This window comes from Hippocampus bargibanti, linkage group LG15 (genome assembly GCF_051943395.1).
Source record: "Hippocampus bargibanti isolate YZ-2025 linkage group LG15, ASM5194339v1, whole genome shotgun sequence".
NCBI lineage: Eukaryota > Metazoa > Chordata > Actinopteri > Syngnathiformes > Syngnathidae > Hippocampus > Hippocampus bargibanti.
The window spans coordinates 114,714-140,320 of NC_142748.1; the positions used below are offsets into that span (position 1 = coordinate 114,714).

General features: G+C 42.4%; 1 protein-coding gene across 2 annotated transcripts in view; it reads right to left on the bottom strand.

Annotated features, from left to right (window-relative positions):
• Window positions 1-21,101, bottom strand: part of myo15b (myosin XVB) — a 72,677-nt gene extending 51,576 nt beyond the window's left edge. Inside the window, exons 1-12 of one of the 2 annotated variants that reach the window (XM_089015624.1) lie at window positions 20,723-21,101; window positions 16,639-16,689; window positions 16,470-16,527; window positions 16,278-16,402; window positions 11,716-11,811; window positions 11,407-11,642; window positions 5,500-5,669; window positions 3,327-3,399; window positions 3,045-3,224; window positions 2,315-2,424; window positions 2,085-2,146; window positions 31-115 (exon numbers count right to left, since the gene is read on the bottom strand). In XM_089015624.1, coding sequence (XP_088871750.1) covers window positions 31-115; window positions 2,085-2,146; window positions 2,315-2,424; window positions 3,045-3,224; window positions 3,327-3,399; window positions 5,500-5,669; window positions 11,407-11,642; window positions 11,716-11,811; window positions 16,278-16,402; window positions 16,470-16,527; window positions 16,639-16,641 — 1,198 coding nt within the window. In that variant the 5' untranslated portion in view covers window positions 16,642-16,689; window positions 20,723-21,101. The remainder of the gene's footprint in view (window positions 1-30; window positions 116-2,084; window positions 2,147-2,314; window positions 2,425-3,044; window positions 3,225-3,326; window positions 3,400-5,499; window positions 5,670-11,406; window positions 11,643-11,715; window positions 11,812-16,277; window positions 16,403-16,469; window positions 16,528-16,638; window positions 16,690-20,722) is intronic. The other variant, XM_089015623.1, reaches the window with a different exon arrangement.
• Window positions 21,102-25,607: the final 4,506 nt, after the last annotated feature.

The window sequence follows — 25,607 nt, forward strand, 5'->3', positions numbered from 1 at the left end:
AGTCTTGTGGATATGGTATTTTCCACATACCAGAGCTGTACAATCCAGGCTGCATGGGTCCAATACCTCCTCGACCTCTCATCCTGCGGTTTAGTGCAGCCACTCTGTCATTGTCCTTCAAAAATAAATAAATACAATAATGTTGATCAGGGGCGGGCCGGTAGTCGAGTGGTTAGCAAGCCAGATTCACAGTACAGTGGTTGTAAGTTCAAGGCCCGGTTTGGCCTAACAGTGTGGAGTTTCCATGTTCTCTGTGGGCCCGCGTGGGTTTTCCCACATTCTAAAACACATGAATGGCAAGTTGATTAAACACTCAAAGTTGTCCCGAGGTGTGAGGGCGAGAGCGAGTGCTTGTTTGTCTCGGTGTGCCCTGCGATTGGCTGGCAACCAACTCGGGGTCTTCCCCGCATAGTGCCCAAAGACGGCTGAGATAGACTCCAGAACCCCCCGCGACCCTAATGAGGAATAATCAGTGTGGATAATGGATGGATGGATGGATGGATGGATAATATTGATCATATTTAAGTATATTTATCTTGAGTGAATTTAAATATTTTATTTTAATTGAACATAAGTGCTTCTCTCATCGTTTTATGACTTGGATACAACAAATAGATGGCTGGGTTTGAAATCAGTCAACGAAATGCATTTGTTCGATTCGTCTGTGTAAGCTCTCAGTCGTACAGGAGTGGACCATCGATGACAAGGTTTCTTCAGCCGTCATCTGTACAAATTTGAAGATGTTGGACGTTTCGCTTCTTATCCAAGAGGCTTCATCAGTGAACTAAAGTATTTGGCTGGTAGTTTCGGCCCTGTATATAACCCTACTGCCCAGATGTGGCGGTGCCAGACTCTGCTATGATTGGTCCCTGCTCTCAGGTTGCGGGGCGCAGAGGACTACTCCATGCGTCTACACACTTCTATTGTCCTGAATGATTACTTCTATTGTCCTGTCTGAGTATGAAGTCTACGACTGGCCTGATTGCCTCATTTGCACTGGTATCACCTCATCAGCATAACTAAGCCTATGTTGCCTAAGACGTTTGTTGTACGAATGATCCAACTTGAACCTCACCCCACCATGGTAATTTAGTGAAGGATTTTGCTGTTTTATGAAAATACCTTCTTTTACTCCCCTTTCAAACCATCTATTTTCTTTCATTAAGATTTTAACCTCATTGTCATCAAATGAGTGTTTGCTAGCTGCATAGGTGCATATGTACTGCCAATTGAGGCCCACTAGTATTATCCCTGCGATGTTGATAAATACTTTTTTGAGAATTTGTTTAGTCTCCCCAATGTATTGCTCTTTACAATTTTCATTTTTACAATGTATTGAATAAACTACATTACTTTGTTTTTCATTTGGCACCCTATCTTTTGGATTAAAGTATTTATAGGTTTGAAATAAGTAGGAATTTTGTGTTGCCAAGTTTTTCAGAAACTCCTGCAATGTAAGGTACTGCGACTCATCTCCTTTTAGTATCTTCCAAATGTTTGGTTTCATTCCCTATTTTTTCCTTTTGAAATTTGTTAAAAGACCACTGAGGGTAACCAGTTAGTGAGTGCTCTCCTGACAAGTTTGGACTCTTTATTTACCTTCGACACTTGTTGGTGTAAGTATATAAGTACTTGTGTGTGTGTATATATATATATATATATATATATATATATATATATATATATATATCGTAAAGTCTCGTTATATCGATATCGGATATATCGATAGTCCCGGTTATATCGATACTATTTCTATGCACGCACGGAGAAAATTACATGCAAACAGGGTCGGATATATCGATAGTCCCGGTTATATCGATATTTGTTCAGACTCCCTTGAATATCGATATAACGAGACTTTACTGTATATATATATATATATATATATATATACACACACATATATATATATATACACACACACACACACACACACACACACACACACATACATATATATATATATATATATATATATATATATATATATATATATATATATATATATATATATATATACACACACACACACACACACATATATATATATATATATATATATATATACACACACACACACTAACCAATTGTCCTTGGTCCAAGTCGAAGAAGTCATCAACATATGTATCCATCTGTCGACGGTGGCCTATAGAAAAGGAAAAACAGATGATAATCTGAAATCAGTTATTGAATGGGGCCCCAGGGTGAAAAATATCGGTGTTCACTGTGTGACAGCATACTCGGAGAAACCCATTTCCCGATAATACCATTGGAGGAAACATGTTGATATTTTTACTGAATAAATCTGTCGTACCTTCCTGTGGATAGTCGCTTCCCGAAAGGGTTCTTTGAAAATGAGAAACTCCTGGAGCTTCAACAGCAGGAGCTGGCGGAATGTAGTCATCAAGATCTGTAACTGGTAACCTTTGAAAATGACAAGTGAGAAGAGAAGCTTGACATTTGTTTGTTGTTATGTACATTTCTAAAGGCATTGTTCCACTGTAGCAAAGTTTTGAAAATGTTCATGAACGGAACAAATGCATATTATTATTATTCTTATATTTTTGTTTTTTTTCTATGTCGAGTTTGCATCGTTTTCCCCCAGCCTGCATGTTTATTTTTCCAGGGGACTCTGGTTTCCTCCCACATTCTAAAAACCGTACCGAGGTGTGGTTCTGAGTACAAATGGTTGTTTGTCAATGTTTGACCTGCGATTGGCTGCCAACCAGTTCAGTTCAACCAGTTGTTGCAAAAAGATGGCTGGGACAGGCTTGAATATGGATTACATGGATGGATGAACAATTTTTTTTTCAGGTCAAACAGCTGCAAAGACATTGGCCAGTCATTCGTCCAGATTTTCAATGGTCACAAGCAGGTTTTTGTATTGCCTTGAAATTGAGCAAATGTTGGCAAACATCTGGCAAATGTCTGAACATTTGTGAACAAATCCTCACTAAAACGTCAACATTAACTGCATTTACGCTCGCAAACCTTTGCTGTGAAGTGTGATATTGTGTTTAAAGGAAAAAAATGTTGACTTATACCGGGCATCTTGGCCACTGAATGGGTAATCGGAATTAGTCGCTAAGGGCATGTTTGGTGGTCGTGCTTCTGCCTCAGCACCAGCAAGCAAATCCATGACAAAGTCTGATCCAGCCAAATCAGACCACCCATCGTCAGTCAGAAGAGACACAGACCATCCCTGTGTTGCTTCGATCGCACCTCTATGAAACATTCATAAACCATTTACTGAATACACGTCGAGTATATTTATACAGTATACTGCAGTGTGTACACTTAGCTGTGAATGTAATGAAATGAAGTACCTGGCCTGGAGAAGCGACGAGGCCAGCTTTTCTCCTGTTGTCCAGGACTCTACTTCAACGGTGATGTTCTCTTCTAGAAATGAGCATACATCGCGTTTCCACGGGGGATGTTACAAACGACGATAAAATGCATTGAGTGAATTATTAACACAAATCGCTTGGCTATAAACAAAATATACATTTTCCACTTTTCATTTCTGTAAATAACAAATGAATCCACTTGTCATGTTTCTTCCTCAGGAAATTCATGTTCCAAGTCAATTTGAGCTATTATGTGAATGTCTCAGAAATGGAAAAGAAAATCACAATAAAAATCATTTGTTCCATATTTCTGGGGGCAGGAGTTCTCGATGTGGAGGAGGAAACTAAGCTTAGCTGCTGGTAATCGATAGAAGGGGCACTGCCATCCGGGACACTTTTCATTTATGTCTTAAAAACACGAATGGAAGGGAAATGGAGCAGGGTCCATGTGTGGCTGCCACCATGTGTGGCAATCATCAGAATCAGAATCAGAAAACCTTTATTTGTCCGACAATGGGGAAATTTGCAGTCCACGGCAGCAATTTGAAAGTGGCGGGATAGGGGGGGGATGAAGGATAGAAAACAAGGTATTCTAAGCATTGCCAAATAAAAATGTCAACTGTATATTGTAAATGTGCAAAACCCGTTTCATAAAAAAAATGTACATAGTGCAAGTATCAAGAAAGGCATATTGATATATGGTGCTCTATTGCATCAAGCCATATTTACAGTACAAGTGTCAAGTGTCCAGTTGTGTTTTCCACATGTGATTATGGAGAATTGCAAAGCCTCACAGCAGTCGGTAGGAATGAGCGGCGGTACCTCTCCTTTTGCAGTGTGGGTGTAACAGTCTTTCCAGAAATATATGCACGTTTATGTAAAAAGCCATGCCAAGTACGGTATCTGGCTTGGACCCATCAGAGTAAATAAACAGTGAAAAAAAACCTAAAATGCATAAATATTACTTCATCTACTGATGGCATGGTCTGTCCAAAGTTGAAAGAGATATTTTTTAGGTGTTTGCCTCGATGGCCTCTGATGAAAACATTTAGGTTACAATTCAAATGACTAAAGTTAAAGATATAGATGGCATGCTCTGTTCAAAGTTGAAAGAGTTTTTGTTTATATTATTTTCTTAAACCTGTTCTGGTTTCAGTATTTAAAGGACAACCGACGTCTCCGGACAAGTTGTGTCCATAATTCGTAAAATGGCTTCAAATGACTCCTACTGAGCGTATTTTAATAAGATTCCACCGCATATTTTACATTTTAAGACTCGCTTTGAATATTCAGGAAGTCTTGTTTTTGAGTTGTGACGAGTCCGTACTTGACGTCACTAAAGGAACGCCCCTAACCGAAAAAAAGACACATTGTAGCAGTCCTTTCATCACGTCAATGTATTTTGCTGTGCATGTTTGGTCTGACAACCGTGTTGCACCCAAAAGCCTCCAGAAGAGGGCGTCCAAGCGCCATAGAAGAAATTTATCAGCCTGTGGAAACGGAGGGGGCCACAGGAGGTCGCCATTTTGTGCCTCTTTTTTTTGGGTGAGAGATTTTCCCCCAATGTTGCCTCAAAATGGCACATATAATTCTTTAATCGATTGCAACCATGTATGCTTTCCTCGTCAGAACTATTTGAATCATATTCATAACTGGATGTGTAACAAGAAAGCATATTCTACAAATCTGAAGCCATTGTTTGGATTCTCCAGCAATGCAAGACGTCTTGGCGTGACGTCACGAAACGGGGGCGGGACTTTCTGAAAATGCCCAATTCGCAGCTCAATTTGTTGCAAATTTTGGACACTTTAAGTCATTTTTATTGGTGTTTTGCATTTGACTAAAAATATCATCATACTGCGTATTTTGTCGTATTCGTATTCGCAAAAAAATGGCCCAATTACATTTATTCATGTATGTTTATGCAAAAAAAAAAATGTTTGTTTGTTTTTGCTCATTTTTTCAGTTAATTTGTTGGTTGTTTATGTATGTGTTTATTTATTTGTTATTTTTTACCCACCCCGAGAATGACAAGTTTTGTTATCATTTCAGGGACAAGTCTAAAAAAAATGGGCACAAGGGCCATTTAATGTCGCATGCTGCTTGCGTGCGACAATTTTGGAGAAGGCCTCCCAATTGATAGTTGTCTTACCGTTGAATGCATATACACCCACAAGCATTGTGCCTTTCCTTTTGTTGGCGGTCCATTCCAGCTGAGTTGCGGGATAAATACGGCAAGTGGGTGCTGGGAGTTGAATGGATATGAGCAGCTTGTGTTGGCACAGTGAACGGTACTGCATGGGTCCGTAGTCAGACACATACCTGAAAGGGAAGTATGAAAAAATATTTTCAAATGTTTTTGAAACCTCACCTGCAAAAAAGGAGAATTAAATAATAATACCATATTTTAACGACCAAAGGGCGCACCGTGTGAAAAGGCGCAGTCTCATTTATGTGTGCGGGTTTTATATACCGGTACATATCCTCTACTGCCATACGTACGTCCGCCTCACAACAACACACAGGCATAAAAGTGTGCGTATTTAAAAAAAAAAAAAACAGATCGGGAGAAAAACTGAGTTTGGTAGTGCTTTATTTATCAATTACAAAGTAATAACATTTTGGAATCATCACTCAATAGGCGTCGACATAGTAAAAAAGAGCACATTACCGGTACCGACTTTTCCGAGAGCTCGAAACACCGTGCCAGCAGACACGTTAGCCCAAGCATCCACAATCCATTGGCAAACTGTGGCGTAACATCCAGCCCTTTTTGTTTGCCTTAATAATGACGCCTTCTGGAAATGTCTCTTTCGGCAAAGTCTTAAAAATAACAAACTTTCGTATGCAGAGGCAGATGATCTACGCATTGAAATATCAGCCCTTCTCAGTAGTTCCAAACTACCTCCGTCCAACATAACATTAGAAGAGAGAAAGGCGTTAACTACACTACAAAAAGACCAAAATATTACTATTTTGCCAGCAGACAAGGGCAGATGCACAGTGCTTCTCAACACATTGGATTATGAAGACAAAATGAATAGGTTAATCAGTGATTCTAACACTTATGAGCAATTAAAAAGGGACCGTTCCAATAGATACAATAAAGAAGTGATAGACTGTCTCCAAAATTTAGAGAAAGGAAAACATATAGACAAACAGATGTATTTTAGATTATACCCGGGAGAGGCCACGCCATGTATCTATGGCCTGCCAAAAATACATAAAGAAGGGTTCCCCCTCAGACCCATTGTTTGTAGCATTGACTCCTCTATATACAATGTAGCCAAATATTTAAAAACTATCTTAGCTCCGTTGGTTGGTAACGCAGAATATCACGTAGAGAACACCACAGGGTTTGTAGAGAGTATCAAAGACCTCAACTGGAGCCTGAGGAAACTTTGGCAGTTGTGATGTGACTTCTCTCTTGACATCAGTCCCAACCCCAGCAGCAGTCTCTGTGGTGAGGACGAGACTGCCGGCGGACGTTTCTCTGCACGAAAGAACCAAACTTAAACCGGATCACATCTGCCATTTATTGGAAATCTGCCTTAATACTACGCATTTTCAATTTAGGGAGAAATTTTACGAACACATTCATGGTTGTGGTATGGGCTCACCAGTTTCACCCATAGTGGCTAATCTCTACATGGAAGAGATGGAGAAACAGGCCCTCACATCCTTCCCGGGGACAAAACCGAGGCACTGGTTTAGATATGTGGACGATACTTTTGTCATAATTAAAAACAATAAATTCAATCCTTCACAGATCACCTCAACTCTGTAGACTTCAACATTAAATTTACTCGTGAGGACATTAAAGAGAACCAACTCGCCTTCTTGGATTGTAAAATAATTATAAAAGAGGACAGAGCGCTAAAAACAGAAGTCTTTAGGAAGGCTACGCACACTGAACAATACTTACTTTTTGACTCGAACCACCCTTTACAACACAAACTAGGAGTTATCAGAACCCTCCAGCATAGGGCTAAACCATTCAAATAATCAGATAATCACCAAGCTCTGCGGAAGCCTTACATTGAACCTGCTCATTTGAATCAGGTGTGTTGCAACAAAGAGACTTGGAAAACATGCAGGAGGGTGGCCCTCCAGGAGTGCCCACCTAAACTAAACTAATACCAACTAGCATTGAAGGGAGAGAAAAGGAGTCAAAACATATCAGGAGAGCACTCACTAACTGTGGGTAGCCTCAGTGGTCATTCAACAAATGTCAGAAAGAAAGAATAGGGAATGAAACCAAAAATTCTCAAGATACAAAAAAAAGGAGAGGAAAGATAGTATGCTGTCAAGGATGACACCTAGGCTTTTGACCTGATGGGAGGGAGAAGCGGTCAAATTGTCAATAGAGAGAGAGAAACTGTTAGCATTGCTCAAGGTGGATTTGGTACCAACAACGAGAATTCAATCAAAACATAACTTTCGCTCAGTCAGTCTTCAGGGAAGAAAATACAGTGTTTACGATTCACACAGAACGGAGGACATTAAAAATTTAAATCGTTATAAAACAGGTGAGTTATGAGTTTTTGTTTGAAAAGTTCCAGTGATGGACATTGCAAATCTCATCATCCTTGTTATGACTCTTCTATTTCCAGCCAGTAGTACTTCCCGGTTTTCTTATTTTCCTCGGTGAGTTAAGGCTTTAAGTTTAAAATGTTTGTTTGTTTGTTTTTCAGGAAAGATCCTGTGATGCGTCTTAAAACAGCCGATTACCTCAGAAAAATCCTTGAAGCGTTGCTCAAACTCATTATGTGGATTGGATTGGATTGGATATGCCTTTATTAGTCTAACAGTGGAGAAATTTACATTTCACAGCAGCAAAGTGATGAAAGGAATGGATGTGGATGTGTCCTCTATTGCGATCTTTTACGTCTGCTTTCATATTTTCAGATTCAGCTTTTTGTTTCTGTGCCCTGGTCTATAGTGCGGTCCACTGTGAGACTAATAAAGGCAAATCCAATCCAATCCAATAGCCCTGTTGTTTAATTTTTAAAAGTTGTTTAGTGCACTCTTTTTACTTTATGGATGCTACATGTTGATAGAGTGTCTTTATGCACATTCGTAAACATTATGTTATTCCATGTTTAGCTTAGTACATTATATGTTATTTCATGTTTAGATCAGTACATATTATGTTATTGCATGTTTAATTTAGTCTACATGGATTTATGAAGTTTATTAGTTGAATAGTTGTGAAAGCAGAATGTAACAAGTATCAACTTTCAGTCTAAATGTTCTCCCAACACTTGTCCGTAGCTGATTGGACAACAGATCGTTGCTGTGTATTTTTAAACTGTTTGAGCGGGCGGACTTTGTCGTTCTTTTTGTTCTTGTTGTGTTCGTGTGCTCTTGGCTCACCGCTGCGCCGAGAGATGTGCTCCTTTTGTTTCACGAGAATAAAGTCGTTTTTTTTCTGTTCACCATCTATCGTCCCCGCTGGTATTTCATCACAGAACTTCGTTGAACACCGAACCAGATGAGAAACAGGAATTAGAACCAACACATGTCTTGAACGGTAATGTCCTGGCCACTATCCGCAATTCTGGGCAATGTTTTGTTAGAAGACTTTCCAGATCAATTGAAATCAATTGAAATGCCCCTCTGCAATGCAGACAATATGTACACACATTCAAGATGGCGCCATAGTTGACAGCCATCGGCGAGAGCTCTTCAAAAGCTTTGGATTTTATGGTTTTTGCCTTTTGTCATGGGTTTTGTTTTTGTGCATTTCCGCCTCACAGTGCAGATTCTGGCTCTGGCCTTCCGGCAATGGAGTTGGGATGATCTCCTTGGGCCTGCGTAGGTTTTCTCTGGGCATTCCGGGTAAGTGGATCATAAATTGGATGGATGGACTAAGAAAAGGAGTCATGAATGACAACATCGATGTCTGACAAACACATGAGGAGGACGATGAGATAATACCTAACAGTCGAGTCCAGGGGTCAAAAACATTTTTGACAAAAAGAGCCATAAAATTAAAATATTTAGAAATGTTTCTTTAGAGCCACCCAAACACAAGCACGCACACACCTGATTTCAACAAAATGTCAGAATACATTATTTCAAACAATTGATAAAACTCACCATTAATATGAATAGTTTTCCGTTCTTCATGATTGGTAAAAAAAATCCAGCCAAACGATCGGAATGAAAGTCAATTTGCCGGGTCCATAGGCGAAGCTACTGCTAGCTAGCCTGCACACTGCTCATTGGCTTGCACGCTTGCTTTCTGCTGTCTCTCACAGAAGTATATTGATGCTAACGTTAGCACGGGGCTTGTCAAAGTGCCACTGATATTCAACTGTTTCATTCATGGTATTGTTTTATTGAAAATTCGAATCACGGCGGAACTTGTTCTCTCTACAAAGGCGAATCCTTCTGTCCATTCAACGTAAAGTGTATGATACTCGTAATTTTTTTACTAGTCAGGCTTATTTAAAGGGGGTGTTTACCTGTTTCGACATCAACGGCCAGAGGTCACTATCACCCAATCAAAATTGCGCTTTCCGCCAACTGTCGCCCAAACAAGCAATGAACAACGAAAAAGTGAAAATATGTATTTACTTTTATCGGCGAGCCAGATGCAACCATAGGAGCCATAGGTTCCCGACACCTAGTGTAGTCCTTCTCCTTGGCCAAGTTAAGACCTTCCAATTGGCTCAGGGTTGCCAGTTGTAGACACATTTCACGAATGCATCTGAATTTGGTGGTTTTTGAAGCAGTGACTACAGTCCAGATCAGTCTTTTTTTCAGAATTTCTGCCAAATTCTCGAGTCTTCTCTCTTTAATAATCCATCCACTGTCATCTATTTTGTCTGTGAACCCTCTCTTGTCACAATAAACATCCTACCAGACATTTCATTTCTATGTGTGGACATAGTACTTTGACACAGCCAGCCTCATTAGCACTCGCCTTGCTTTACTTGAACTTTTAAATGCTTTGCTTTTCATTTCTGCACCAGTTAATATTGCAACAATAACCCCCGGACGTAATCACTAAAACACTAATTGAGAGAGTTACAAATTGTATTTGTGAACCAAATACAGTGATACCTTGGCTTACAAACTTAATTGGTTCGCAGACAGAGTGTGTAAGGCGAAAAGTGTGTATCCCAAAAAGTTATTTCCCATAGGAAACCATTAAAATGAGAATAATCCGTTCCCAGGTCCCCATAAAACATATTTTTCTACTTTCTAATTTCTAAGCCTTAAAACTACACAAAATATACCTTATTTTATGTATAATAAATGTTTTATGGTATTGGTATGGTAAGTCGTTTTATTTACCTTTGTGATGGTTGTTGATGGCTTGATGGAATGGAGTGGCCGGTTTTCTCAGCATTAAACACTTGATGAGGAACGTAGCCTTCTTATTTCACCATTTTGAGCAACGATCCCTTGTAGGTGTTTTCTCTGCGATAATTGTATCTAGTTCCTCATCAATTGTGTTCTGTTTAGCTGGGTTGATAGCATCAAGTGTACGGATGGCTTGTGCGGGTTTTTTGTGGAGCCTGATTGATGGGTTTATTTTAACCTTGTAGTCTACACTCTGGCTTTGAACTATCTAAGTTGAAACTCTTTCACTGTCGTCTGCCTGTCGCTTTAATTTTAAACCACCTCCCATCACTGCTGCGTTCTTGACCAATCATGTGGCTCTAACCGAACACTGTGAGTGGGAATAGAGGACAAAAAAAAGTCGGCAGCCATTTTTATTTTGGAGAACGGCTGCACTCTCTCTCCGTGTGTAATCCCCACCCCCTCACTGTTGCGTTCTTGACCAATCACGTGGTTTTAACCGACGGCTGGGGGCGGGGAATAGAGGACCAAAACAAGCCGGCTGCCATTTTCTTGTTAGGAGAACAGACCCGTTCGCGAACGACTCATCACTCATTGTGGCAGCTCTGTGTGTACCCCGAAAAGTAGTTTGTATGCCAAGGTAAAATTTTCATAAATTCAACGTTCGGAAACCGAAAAATTCGTAAGCTAAGGGTTTCGTAAACCGAGGCATCACTGGAATGGGCAGCCTAAATAGGTCACCTACTTTAGCAGGGGTTTTTCCAGTTGTGCTGATGGAGTGAAGGCACAGAGGCAGCAAGCCAGCAGCAACCAGCCTTGCAGGCTGTGATGTTCATTACCCAGGCCCCATGTGTGGTAAACCAACTGGACCAGGATCTCATCCCTCAAGGCAGGTCGGTTCAGTCCTTTTTCAATGATGTAGTTTCCCAATAACTGCTCCTCTGAATCGCTGAGGTCTGACTCTGCTGTGAATCGCATGATCTAAGGAAAAAATGATTTGAAATTTGAAAAGAATGAACACAACAAATGAATTACATTGTGGTCATTCCGATACCAGTTTATAAATTTCGAGGGCAGTGCCGGCATCTTCTGGTTCAAGAGGGGTCAGAGCTCTCTGGAGTGGGGTTCCTTGAGGTTGGCACCATGTGTCCTGTAGAGAGATTTTGTTATTCATTAAAGGGAAACTAAAAGAATATCTTTATTTGTCCAAACACATAATATATGCCGCTATTCATGAAAGCACTGTCCACTGTTCATCCATTTTCTTAAGCTGAGATGAGTTCCTGCCACAGGTATAGCAGCTTTAGCAGGTAAACCCAGAATTTCCTCCCACCGACTAGTTTGGCCAGCTCTTTCAGGGAAATCCCAAAATGTCCCCCCCCCCCCTCCTAGTGTGTCTTGGGTAATCCTTGGGACCTCTTCCTGGTGGGATATGCCCAGAACACCTCACAAGGGAGGCCTCGAGGAGGCATCTTCATCATTTCCCTTCATAATTTTCAGACAGACCCACACTGATGACCAAGCTTGTCACGCTGCCTAAAAGGGAGAGATCGGATACCCTGCACAGGAAACTAATTCTGGCTGTTTGTCTCTGAGATGTTGTTTTACCCATAGCTCATGAACACAGGTGAGGGTAGGAACGTACGTCGACTAGTAAACTGAGAGATTCTCCTTTCGACCCAACCCATCCTTCACCATAATAGACTCATTCAGAATCTCTACTTTCATTTCTTTCTTAACTTTGCTGCTGTGAAATGTAAATTTCTCCATTGCGAGACTAATAAAGGCAAATCCAATCCAATCCAATCCAATCCAATCCACACAACTGCAAATGCTGCACTGATCTGCCCGTTCGTCATCTGTCCCATTTTTCCACTCACACGTGAACAACACATCAAGATTCATCGATTGAACAACTCCACTTTAGACGGGATCTCATCCCATGCCTGGACAAGCCACTGCACACTTTACCAATTGATGACCATGGTCGAGGTTTAGAGCTGCTAATTTTCCTCTCGCCCTTCACAGAAGAACATTGGTTGACCACTTTTTCAAGTCAACAAAACAGATGTAGACTGGTTGGATGAATTTCCTCGAAGCCGTCAAAAGCTGCAGCCGCCAATCAAATTATATAATAATCCATTTCATTTCATTTGTAAGCGCCTCTCAAAACTCAAGGTCACTTTACAGTCACAGGAATTTTTCTGTGGGTGAGCAGCGGCAGCCACACGGGGCAGCGTTCACTCAACCCGGAAGTAAATAGAGAGTAAGCTAGCTAGCCAGCCAGTAGATAGCTCATAGATAGTCAACAGCTAGCTAGCCAGATTGCTAGCCAGCTAGATAGATATCTAAGTCCAAGATGGCGCCCGAGTAGGCAGCCTCAGCAAGTGCTCTGATGAGCCTTGCTTTTTTTGTAGTTTTTGTGTTTTCTTTTGTCACTTTGTGTTGTTGTGCGTCGTGTGGAACGGATACGGATTGTTTTTCAGCATTTTTTACCACGACATTCATCAAGGAGGAGACTGTGCTGAGCGGTTTCGCCTTTTCGGCAGCATGAATATGCCAGCACTGTTTTTGAATGGGAGGAATGTCGGAGCCATTCGACTGCCATCGCTGGACACCAAAGGGGCCATTGTGCTTTTTGTGCCTGTAATGGGCAGCGTCTTCACAGCCGCGCTTTGTTCAGTGGAAAGGTCAGTGCTGTTGGACAGTCTGCGGCTGGATGGATGGATGCATGGCTTGAGGAACCCGCGATAAGAAGAAAGGAGCGTCAGCGCAGAGCGCCGATGCGTATGTGGAACTGTCGCGGCTTGGAATTGAAGCAGATTTATGTGGAACAGGAGATGTGAGACAATCTCTTTTCGTCAATGGATGCTACAGCTGCGTGTTTGCTTTCAACATTTAGCTTGTAGTCGACGTGCACATTCCACCATGATGTCCCTGATCCACTGGTGGAAAGACGCTTTGATCCTCTCCTCTTTCATCCAGAACTGCTTCATGTTATCACAAAGAGAGTACAGCAAGTCCTGAAGAATGAATGTCTCTCTGTGTCTTTGATTTGTCATATTGTCTCTATGCTGTCATATTACAGTAAAGTCTCGTTATATCGATATCAGATATATCGATAGTCCCGGTTATATCGATATTTTTTCGGACTCCCTTGAATATCGATATAACGAGACTTTACTGTATTTGTTATTTCGTTTTTTTTTGTTCTTTTGACTTCAAGACGGCGCCGCGAGAGTGGCTGCCTTTCCAGCAGCTCATGTATTTTGTTTTTTTACTTTCATTCCTTTCATCACTTTGCCGCTGTGAAATGTAAATTTCTCCACTGTGAGACGAATAAAGGCATATCCAATCCAATCCAATCCATACAGCCAATAGAAAGATGAGAAGGTTTCTTCAGCCGTCATCTGTACAAATTTGAAGGTTTTGGACTCCTATCCAAGAGGCTTCGTCAGCGAACTAAAGTCTGACTGGTCGTATCGGCCCTATTCATACATCCCTAATGTCCAGACATGGCGGCGCCGGACAGAGCTATGATAGGTCCCTACTCTCAGGTCTGGGGGGAGCAGAGGACCACTCCCTATGGCCCCACTGATAGTTCCTACATAGCTAGCCAGTTAGATAGCTATATGGCTAATAGCTAGCTAGCTAGATAGCTAATACACTTAATGTCACAACTTGAATCACTGGAATCATGCTATTCCAGGTCTCACTATCATTGCCCACATCAATGAGTACTGAAAGCCCCCAGCACAACTGGATTCCCCAGAAAAGGGGTGCCCATTACAGGATGCCAATCGTGATAGAATGATAGCGAGCTGACTGGTCCCAAATTGATCGCGAGGAATATATTTTGGATTAAATTAACCTTTCTTGGTCTCTGAGTGGAGAAATTTACATATGTATAAAGGGTTGTCACACCAATTCTTAAAAAGCCTGGATCTGATCCCAATGACTTCAAGAACCTTCGCCCCATTTCTCACCTTCCTTTTATTTCCAAAATCCTAGAAAAAGTTGTGTACTCTCAGCTACACTCTCACCTATCCCAGAATGATCTCTACGAACCATTCATCTGGTTTCCACCCCCACCACAGTAGGGAATCAGCTCTCTTAAAAGTCACGAATGATCTTCTTTTGGCAGCTGACGGCGGTTTACTCTCCATCCTCGTCCTTCTTGACCTCACGGCAGCTTTTGATACAATTTCTCATCCCATCCTCCTTCCTTGACAAACTTTCCTCCATTGGGATCACCGACACGCCCCTACGCTGGTTCCACTCTTATCTCTCTGGCCGCTCTCAGTTCATCCAAATTAACTCCTTCACTTCACAGTCCTCTCCTGTATCTTCTGGTGTGCCCCAAGGCTCTGTCCTGGGACATCTCCTCTTTATCACCTACCTTGTTCCCCGAGGCAATATTCTCAGTAAATGTGGTATACAATTTCATTGCTTGGCGGATGACACCCAGGTCTATCTCTCGAGCAAACCCGAAGTCTCTCTTCCACCTTCTTCCCTTTCACTCTGCCTCTCTGAAATGAAATCCTGGTTTACCCATAACTTCCTCAAACTGAACAGCGAGAAAACTGAAATTCTCTTCGTTGGTACCAAATCCACCTTGAGCAAAGCTAACAGTTTCTCTCTCACTATTGACAATTCGACCGTTTCTCCCTCCCATCAGGTTCAAAGCCTAGGTGTCATCCTTGACAGCACACTATGTTTCCACTCCCATATAAATAACTTAACCCGATCTGCGTACTTTCACCTACGCAATATCAATCATTTTCGCCCGTCTCTCACCCCTCACACCACTGCTATCCTTGTTGATAGTCTTGTCACCTCCCGGATTGACTATTGCAATTCACTTCTCCTTGGTGTCCCTCAGAAACTTCTCCACAAACTTCAACTCGTCCAGAATTCTTTAGCCCGGAGCACCACCAAAACCTCATTTAAGGCTATCCATAACCTCGCCCCCCTCCCATACCTATCTGACCTTCTTCAAATTTGTATTCCTTCTCGTTCCCTCAGATCGTTTTCCTCCCTCCACCTCTGTGTGCCCCCCACCTTGCCCGTCTCAGCACGATCGTGGACAGAGCTATCAGCTGCTCTGCCCCCAAACTCTGGAACTCACGTCCTCCCAACATTCGTAACATCGATTCTCTTCCCATCTTCAAATCCCATCTCAAAACCAACCTATTTAAAATTGCATTTTCTGTGTAGCTTTTTCTCTTTTTTCTATTTAAAATTGTATTTTATTTGTTGTATTCTATTTGTGATTGTATTTTATTTATTATAGTACCTATACTTGTCTGTGTCTTTAAAGTGTCCTTGAGAGCTTGGAAAGGCGCTTAAAATGAAAAGTATTATTATTATTATTATTATTATTGTACTGCACCCTAATCATTCGATCAGTCCCATTTTCACAAAAAGTATTAAAATAATAAAATAAAGCAGGTCAATCAAAAGGAAGGCCAAATCAAATGCCAGAACAAGTAAAAGATTAACTTGGAAAGAAGAAAAGATTGCGATGTCATAATGCTTTGCAAACAAACAAGCTGGGCCGAATCTCAGGTATCAGAAGGTAAATCATTCGTGTGCACGTGTTTCAGTGTTACTTGCCTTAAGTATGGACTTGGCATAAAGAGAAAATGGGTATCGGTCTACATCTTGAGGCAGAGTGAGGTCGTGTTTTGCCTTTACTTGTGGAGATGCAACCTCCGTCACTGTTTGCGCATGTCGATACCCTGTTTGAAGGAAGTAATTACAACCCATCCAAACATCATTTTCCGGATTTTTTTTTTTGAAGATCACCTGCTGTCCTTCGAAACCTTGCAGACAGTTCGGCAGGGATCTCCAACATCCCCACATCCTACCAATAAAAATGAGATCAAAGTACTGTTAGACATTGGGGGTGGGAAGGGGTGGTACAGGCAAATCATATTTACTTTGTTGAGCGCAAAACCTGTTCTTTTTGTCTTACCATCGTTACAAAGAATTTCTTTTTCAGGTGTGCGGTAAGGTCTAGAATTTGCTAAGGATAGAGACAAACACAGACAGAATCAGTATGCAGTTTTAGTCAATCCAGATTCTTTTCATATTCACTGCATAAATCAATTGTGACTGTCAGTCCAGAATTTCTGCTCAAATGTATTCACTCAGCTCTGCCCTGAGATGAATGAACACATAAAAGCAGATTGGATTGCCGCCCTGACGCAGCCACACACATGCCCGGCCTTCGTACAATAAGATATGAGAGTCCAAAGGTCCAAATAGTTAGGGTGGTTTCATTTATGCCAAGATACACATATGGTTTATTGGTTTGTTCCACCATTTGAAATTAGTCATTGGAAAGTAGCAGTTGCGCCTCGTGAGAGGTGGTGAGAGTGGAGTTTGCATGTTAATCCAGTGTCCGTTTGGGTACTCCAGTTTCCTCCCACATTCCCTAAAACGTGCATGGCAGGTTAATGGAAGACTCTACATTCTCCCGTTGGTGTGAGTGTGAAACCGTAGTTGTTCATCTGTGTGCCCCGCAATTGTCTGGCAGCCAGTTCAGGGTGTCCCCCACCGACTGCCCAAAGACAGCCGGGATAGACTCAACTCTTGTGAGGATAAAGGGAATTGGAAAACAGATGGATATTCGTCAAATAACAGTTACCCATCCTTTTTGTATTCCTTGTGTTGCGCTCTCCACTATGGTAAAGGAGATACGGTGTTGTGGGATCCAGAAAAAAAACACAAGACAAGCGGTGGGATACGTCTTGACTCAACAGTGGTTTACTTCGAATGCCCAGATGTAATGCGCACAACAACTTCCTGTCCAACACGAAACACTCACCGAAGCAGGCGTTCCTTGTTTAAATAAACATTTTCGTAGATATCATTTGTAAACCAATGAATAACTATGCGAATGTAACCAAAATACTAAATAAGATACATTTCACCCTGTGACACTTGCAGGCGTTTCATACTAAGCTGAGATCATATTTTTTTTTAATCTGTACTGTAGCATGTGTCCCACTGCTACAGAATGTTCCGACAGGTCGTAAAGCAGTGGTGACGTCATGACCGCAGGTAGACGAATATGGCGGCACGATAAAGATGTGACAAAGCAAGTCTTCTCCTCTCATTCCTCCGGACACAACATTGACGACGAAGATGGACTTCTACACAGCTCCCCTGCCCTCCCCAGTGAGCCATCAATCCCATGGTCCAGGTGGTATGACTCTTTCACGACATATCTGACGATCGGACTGCACGAGGCAAGCGACACACGGCCAACGGCTATGCTAGTGCACAGCTTGGGTAGTGAAGGGCAGCGCATTATTCGCACCCTTGGACATGCGCAGACATATGAAGAACGCGTCGCTTTATTGGACCGACATTTCACCCCCGCAGAGGGTCATCGTCCGGCGGATTGCCTTCGGTCAATGACAGCAACGCACAGGCAAGTTGGTAGACCACTACATTGCCGACTTGCGGTGTTTAGTGGGGCTCTGTAAATTTAGCCACGTGGAAGAGGAGATGATTCGGGATCAATTGGCGGAGCACACGATTGATCCCAAGCTACGGGAGAAACTGTGACTGTTGCTTGACGTCATCCCACTCTCAAAGGCTGTGGAGATGGCGTTCCAATTAGAGAATGCAGCACAATTAGCGGCTCGGCTCGCGAACCCACCCTCCCCTTCACGCTCTCCCTCGTTGGCACAAATCGTTGCTCCGACCCCCTCAACCCGCAGGATCCACCTCCCCTTACGACGGTGCCGAGATAAATGCGGCCAGACGTCAAGGGGCCGACACGGGACAGACGCAGGCCATGTGTCAATTGTTGGTCTGCCTCGCAGCCCACACGTGCGCCCACTTGCAAAGCCATCAGACAAAGATGCCAGCACTGCGGAAAGATGAACCACTTTGCCAGCATGTGCCGCTCTGCTCCCACGTCGACATACATGTACGCCGCTCATCTGGCCAGCGAAGCGGACCACCATCCACTGCGTGGGCTCCTGCGCCAAGCCATTCAAGTGGTGCACAGTGGAACTGGACGGAGTGAGCTTGCCACTGCTGCTTGACACTGCTGCCTACAGGTCACTGTTGAATGTGTCCACAGGTCGACATCTATTTCCTTATCTCCCGATCGAGGCCAAAGACTTGTTTGGCTATGGCCACACTAGAATTGGCATGGTGGGCACTGCCACCGTCACAGTGCGCTTTGGCTCGAGGACTCTCACCCCCTTCACCTTCCAAGTATCCCGTCATGGCGCCAACCTCTTGGGCTTGGACTTGTTTTGTGCACTAGGGTTTTCCATCTCTGACAATGTGGGTGCCACATTTCACCCCCAGGGCCAGTAGGGGTAGAGAAATGTTGAACCAAGCAGACGGCCTTCCCTTCTCTTCCGCAGCCGGCAGAGGGGCCAATGAGAAACGCCGGGTGAATTCATCAGCCAAGCTGCTCTCACAAATTGGACTCATTCTGGACAGCACCAGTCCAGATTACCACCAAACTCGGACAGACCACCTTCTGTCTGGCTGACGGGTCACGCTGGCATGCCAGCTGACGGGTCACGTTGGCATGCTAGCCGCCTAAGGAGAGTGGCATCACCGACCCCTTTAAACGACAGGGGTGTCGCAGATATGGACTTCTCAGACCAAGACTAGTGACTTTCCTGTCACACATCCGAGAAAACCGGTGGGATGCCTTGAAGAGCGTGGTGAACCAGCCGTGCCCGTGGGTCCAGAGCCTCGGCCAGATCACGTTCGCCTTTGACCTCGGTATTTGGATATTTACATCACTGATTTTGAATGTTCAGACCTTACCCAGTGCTTAGCCTACTGCGTGGCAGAATCACCCACAAGGCTAAGCAGGGAAACCGGCAGTCTACCCGGTTTCCCTTGTTTACAAAGTTTTTCTGGTTCCTTCAGGGAGGGGGGTAAATGTAGCATATGTCACACTGCTACAGAATGTTGCAGCGGTGACATCACGGCCACAGGTCGACGAACATGGTGGCACAATAAAGATGTTGACAAAGCAAGTCTTCTCTCATTTCTCCTTACACAACATGTACCCCCAAAATATTTGTCTGTTTCATACTCTAAACAAGCCATCTCCAACTCTGGGGCTGGAGGACTACTGTCTTGGTTGTTTTTCGGCTTTCCCTGCTGCGACACACCCGATTCCGATGGTCAGCTCATCAACCAGCTCTGAAGCATCATGAGAAGATCTTGGGTATTTGAAGCAGGTGTGTTGCTCCTGGACCAGCCGAAGACCCTGCTTGGAGGATTGGCTGACTCCAAAGTAAAGCGCATCACAGTCATCGAGCCGAGATGTGACAAAGGCATGAATTACTGCTTCAAGATGCTCATGAGAAAGGAGAGTTTTATTTTAGCCAGCTGCCTAAGATGAAAGAAGCTGGATTTAACAACAGCACTAAGTTTTGAGACTGGTGACTTGAGACAAGGAGCCACGGGGCCCAAGTCTACAGAATGAATCTTATATTGGTCCTACTTATTTTGGGTCCTCACATGTTTTAAAATTAAACCCATTTTCCAATTCCCAAAATGTTTTGCTATGAATTGTCACTCTGGGCCTGTGTTGCAAAGTTTTAATATAAAATAATGCCACAAAATAAAACACGTGAAGGATAATTGAAAGACGCAAAAATAACATATTAATGAAAAAAAAACAAGATATGTCACCCAGACTATGGTTGCACCTTCCATGTCATTGTGATTCTTTACAGGTGTCGTTTTCTTGAAATAAATTTAACAAGTGTGACAGGACCATCAACAACACGAAGATGATTTGCCTAATTGGTTAGCTGTGGACAAGTATGAGATTCTATTGAAATTCTTGTGAATATTCCATCTTTGACAATTAGTCGTTTTATGTTAAAATTGACAGCATTTGGTTAAAGGTTTGCATCTCTTCTAACAGGCTAAACATATTTCATGTATATATCAATTAAAATAGGCTGATGGTACAAAAGTATATTTTTGATCATTCTCGGCCAACTCATTTTTGAATTGTGCAGAAAAACAACAACATACAAAACAAAGATATAAGTAAGTACCTGTTTGAGTTGTGGAGATAAAAGTCGATGATGGCAAGGATCCGTTCGTTGTTGCTTCAAATTTCACATGAAGAAAGGTTAAAGTCCAAAAGTGGAGGGCGAGGAAGGCAGGGTGGATGGAGTGTGTTTACTCAAGTGACGCAGCCAAGATAAGTCACCGCTTTGAAGAATGTGAGCCAGAGAGAGTGTCGTCTCGTCGGAACGAAAAGGAGTGGCTGGATCTCCAAAGCAGTCGACAGAGAAAGTAGATCCGTAAGAGATTGTTTCATGAGGACACGCGAGTCCGCACCGATCGAACGATAACACAAAATAAAGGCGCTGGTCCCGAAAGTGGGCCAGGACAAATACGAAATAAAGAGAACTGAAGTTCAAGTAGGGGGCAAGGGGAAAACCGACCCTCGTACTCCACAAATGGAAAATGTAAAAACTGGAGAGATTCAGAAAGTCCCGCCCCCAGTTCGTGACGTCTCATCAGGATACTCCTTCACAAACTGCCCTGCTCCAGAATCAAAACAATGGCTTCAGAGAGTTCCGATTCGGAAAAAGATCCTTTCTTGTTACTCATCCAGTTAGGAATATGATTCAAATAGTTCTGAAGAGGAAAGCATAAGTGTTTGCGATCGATTAAAGAAGTCCTTCCGTATCAATTCGAGCCGTGTAAGCAAAGCGACGAAACTGCTGAAGGACACGACATATGAAGCATATATGCAGCTCCGTGAATAAGCAATATAGCATCAACTTCAGTGATATGTGGCATACAATGACATGAATAACAAATAATAAGCTACAAGATGTCAACATCAATGCAGATTGTCTAATGGTTGTGCATGCAAAACGTTGTTTAAACTTTCAAGATGAAGAGTTACGAACTTACGTATGAATGACAGCAGTTATCCATCGCTAACTCCGGTTAGCTTCTCGTTCCAGCAGCTGAATGTTTGTCTGATCGGTTTGCTCCACTATTATGACAATTGCTCTCTTTCACCACTGGAAGCAACTTTCTACCCATCGTCAGGCTCAGAGGATGACAACGGTTATCCAAGCGGGGGTTCGCGCACTCCGGGGAGCTCCTCGGCTGGCGCTATACTGCTTTGGTCCATTGGAAATGGCTGCTTTGTCTGCTTGGAATTTTTGTAAACTTACACCTTCTTTATGGGTGTTACTGCAATTGGCTGCCACACAACGATTCACCATCACGTTATGTAGTTTTCCTTCTAATTTTGCGATCAACACAGTGTTTTTAGATGAAAAAAAGTACCCAAAATGCACTGTGTGTCGCTTTCTCAGTCAGCGACGTCACTCAGGGAATCGTCATGAACTCGAAAACAAGACTTCCTGAATATTCAGCGCGAGTCATAAAAGGTAAAATATAGCTATATGCGGTGGAATCTTTGTCAAATGTAGTCAGTAGAAGTCATTTGAAGTGATTTTACAAATTATGGACGCAACTTGTCGGGAGGTGTCGGTTGTCCTTTAAGTGCAATGAGCATAAACGCCGACTGGTTAAATACTAGCGGGGGGGTGGGGGGGGGGGCTCGGAACGGGTACACAACAGTAGGCGCCGTAGACAAAATGTAACCTGGCCAGTGGCAGTGGCGAGGCACGTCAATTCACTGGCGATCTAACAACCGAATGAATCCGGTGACACAACGAGGTGATTGGCGGCAGGTGTGTACAAGCGGGGAGGTGCAAACCCGCCACCTGTTGCCAATCAGGATGTGACAAGATGTTGTTGCTGAGGCAATATTTTGCAAATATTTAATAATCATAATCATAATAAATACGTTTCATTTACAAGCGCCTTTCAAAACTCTTGAAGACACTCAACCCTGAAGTAACAAAGTAAATAACAAATAATATGACGATGTGACATGAAGCAGATTGAACGAATGTCTGGGTCATTTGTGGCTTGCTAGAGAACAAAAACAAAAAAAAAAAAGAATTATTTGAAGTAATCAACATGACACTTTTGGAAAACAGCTCCGGTTTTTGAGAAACAAATTGTTGTTTTATGATAAGGGTGTCAAAGTCATTTTTGCCGCGGGCCACATTGCACTTATGGTTGCCTCTGAAGGGCCGTTATGAATTTGAGGAACCCATTAGATTAGATGTTTCATTTACTCCTGCATGATTGATGATTTTCAAGGTGTTTTGGATGTGTTCAATGAGTATTGTTCTGATTTGCTCAGAGAACAAAACGAGAGCAAAGAACAAAGTAAGCAACATCCCAAGAAGAATCCGTCCGTGCCTTTCAAAATTGCCCCCATTTGGTCCTTCCTGGGATCTGGTTCACGTCCCTGTTCCCAAGGTATTTCCCCGACCTCCAGGCAGAGTGGAAGGTAGATCAAAAGTTGCGTCGTGCCGAGTCAGTGTTTGGTCATCTCCGTTGTCCAGCGTTTGGCCACGTTGTCATTTCACACGTCCTTTGTGTGTGACAGCCGGCTCCCCTTCCATCTCCGGGCACCTGAAACCTCGATGTCTCCAAGCAAACACTACCTCTTTTTTCTCTCTATTACAAGCAAAGCAATATTTATAGTGATTAAGCTTACTATTTGAATGTTTAACTTGAGCAATGTTTAATATGGATAAATAAATGTATGTATTTCCTTCAGCTTCTAACATCCATGCCATTATTTTTGAAAGCTTCATCTTGTCATCCTCAGCACGATGCTTAACGTTCCGGAACCATCCGTGGCTAGCCTTGAAATCATCAATGGATGACGAACTTCCAGGTTGCCTCTTGATGAAATTGCTGTGCTTTCTCGGTAAAAATACTCTCACTTTTCATTCATCCAAATTAAGACAAGTTTTTCAACCTCTTGGAGTCCGTTGACATTAAAAAAAAAAACGTAAACATTTTTTTTTTATTTAAACAGGCGTTTGACTCACTGCTACGTTTTCTACTTGCATCATTTTCCACTTGCACTTTTTTGTGTATTGTTTTACATTTTGTGAAGCGCTTTATGAAAAGTGCTAATAAAGAAAGTTTATTTACTTACTCTTCTATTGCCTGAGACCGTTGCTTGAACAACACGGAAACACCCTTAGCAACACACGCACCTTTAATAGCTTCCTTGTTCTGAAGGATGGTAGCAATGGTAGACTTAGCATACTGGTAGCGGGACACTAAGTCACACAAACGCACACCTCATTCGTGCTTCTCGATGATCTCCTTGTTCCGCTCGACCGTAATTTTGTTTTGTGTCCTCTTTGGCTGAACACTAGCCTGTGTGACTTAGCGTGGGTCTTTTTCGGATCCATAATAGCAAATGTATCCTTGATTACAAACCATGTATGCACTCAGAGAAAGGGGGTGTGGAAAAGTAGTCCGGCACCCACAGTGGCGCTGTTCGGCCATGTGGTTTAGTGTTCGTCCGCTGAAAACTAGTCCGCCAGCCATTGTGGCGCTCCGTGTGCTTCCCGAAAACTACTTTGTATGCCAAGATTATATTATCGCCAATTTAATGTTCGTAAGGCGAAAAGTTTGTTAGCTAAAGTGTTCATAAGGCGAAAAGTTTGTTAGCTAAAGTGTTCATAAGGCGAGGTATCACTACATGAACAGAGAATGAAAAAAAATGTACCCAGCAGTGACTGAACTTGTGACCTCTGAATGGTACTTTTTTGTAAACAAAAATACAAACAGGGGGTGCTTCAACACCACTAAGAAAGGATGCCATAGATTCTAGGGCATACAACATCAAATATTATTTTAACTCTTATGTTGCTAAAGTTGATCAAAACTCAAGCAACATGAATGTTAAAACCTTGCGGAATATATTATGCACACCAATTTAACAGTCGGTGTTCATTTTTGGTGCTTTTTTTCCATTTTAAAAATATAACAGTGTTTGAAATAGTGTCTGGCCGGTGGCCCGGGGCGTACAACTTTTATGTCGGGCGTACAACTTTCAAAATGTCTCGGGCTGGATAGCCGACAACTTCAAGGAAAAAAAAGTTTTTTTTTTTTTTTTTTTTTTCAAATCAAAGGTTTGTTTTACTCAATAAAGCAAAAGCCACAAACAAAACGCTACGAGCCACCTGGACTCCACTTTGTCAGCGCGTTTCAAAACTCTGAAGTACGTACACTATTCAGTCAGGGTGTAGTCCGAAGCAGGCTTCTGATTGGCTGGCGGTGCCGAGTATGCAAATTACCAAACGAACTTCGTTTGGCAATTTGCGAGAGGATTTAACAAACATTACGTGTCATAATTTTTTGCGTCTTCGAACGTTCGTTTGGCAATTTGCATATGCGGCGCCTGCAGCCAATCAGAATCCTGCTTCGGACTACACGCTGACTGTAAAGTGTACTTGAGAGTTTTGAAAGTCGCTGAGAAAGTGGAGTCCAACGGCTACAAGCAGACAACGCAACGCAAACGTTGCATTGTACACCATGACGATAAGCGACAGCTGCAGCAAAATCTTCAGCAATGTATATTTACCATCAATTAGGCAAGGACGCATTTGTGGTTGGTACTTCGTTAATTTAAAAAAAAAAAACTTTCCGTTTTTTGGGGCGATGAGATGTCTTTATGTGTTTTAAGTTGTGAAAAATCGGGCAGGCAACTTGATGGCCGGGCCGGCAACTTTTCAGAGTCGTCTGCCCGGGTGTCCACTAACATTTTGTCATGAGTTTCAGACACTGAATATAACCACGGAAACATGACAAAATAATTTCAATGAATGTAAAACAAGTTTGCCTCTCAATTGTATGAAGCGAGTCATACAACATTATGAACAAGTTCACGATTCGAGAGGTTAGTTGTTGATGTTTGCAATTTGTAATTCAAAAGATGTTCGAATCACGTGATGAGTGTAAAACGCATTGCAAATGGAGGCGATCTGAAAATACTAAAATCTCCAAAACAAAAATAAACACGAGTCAGGG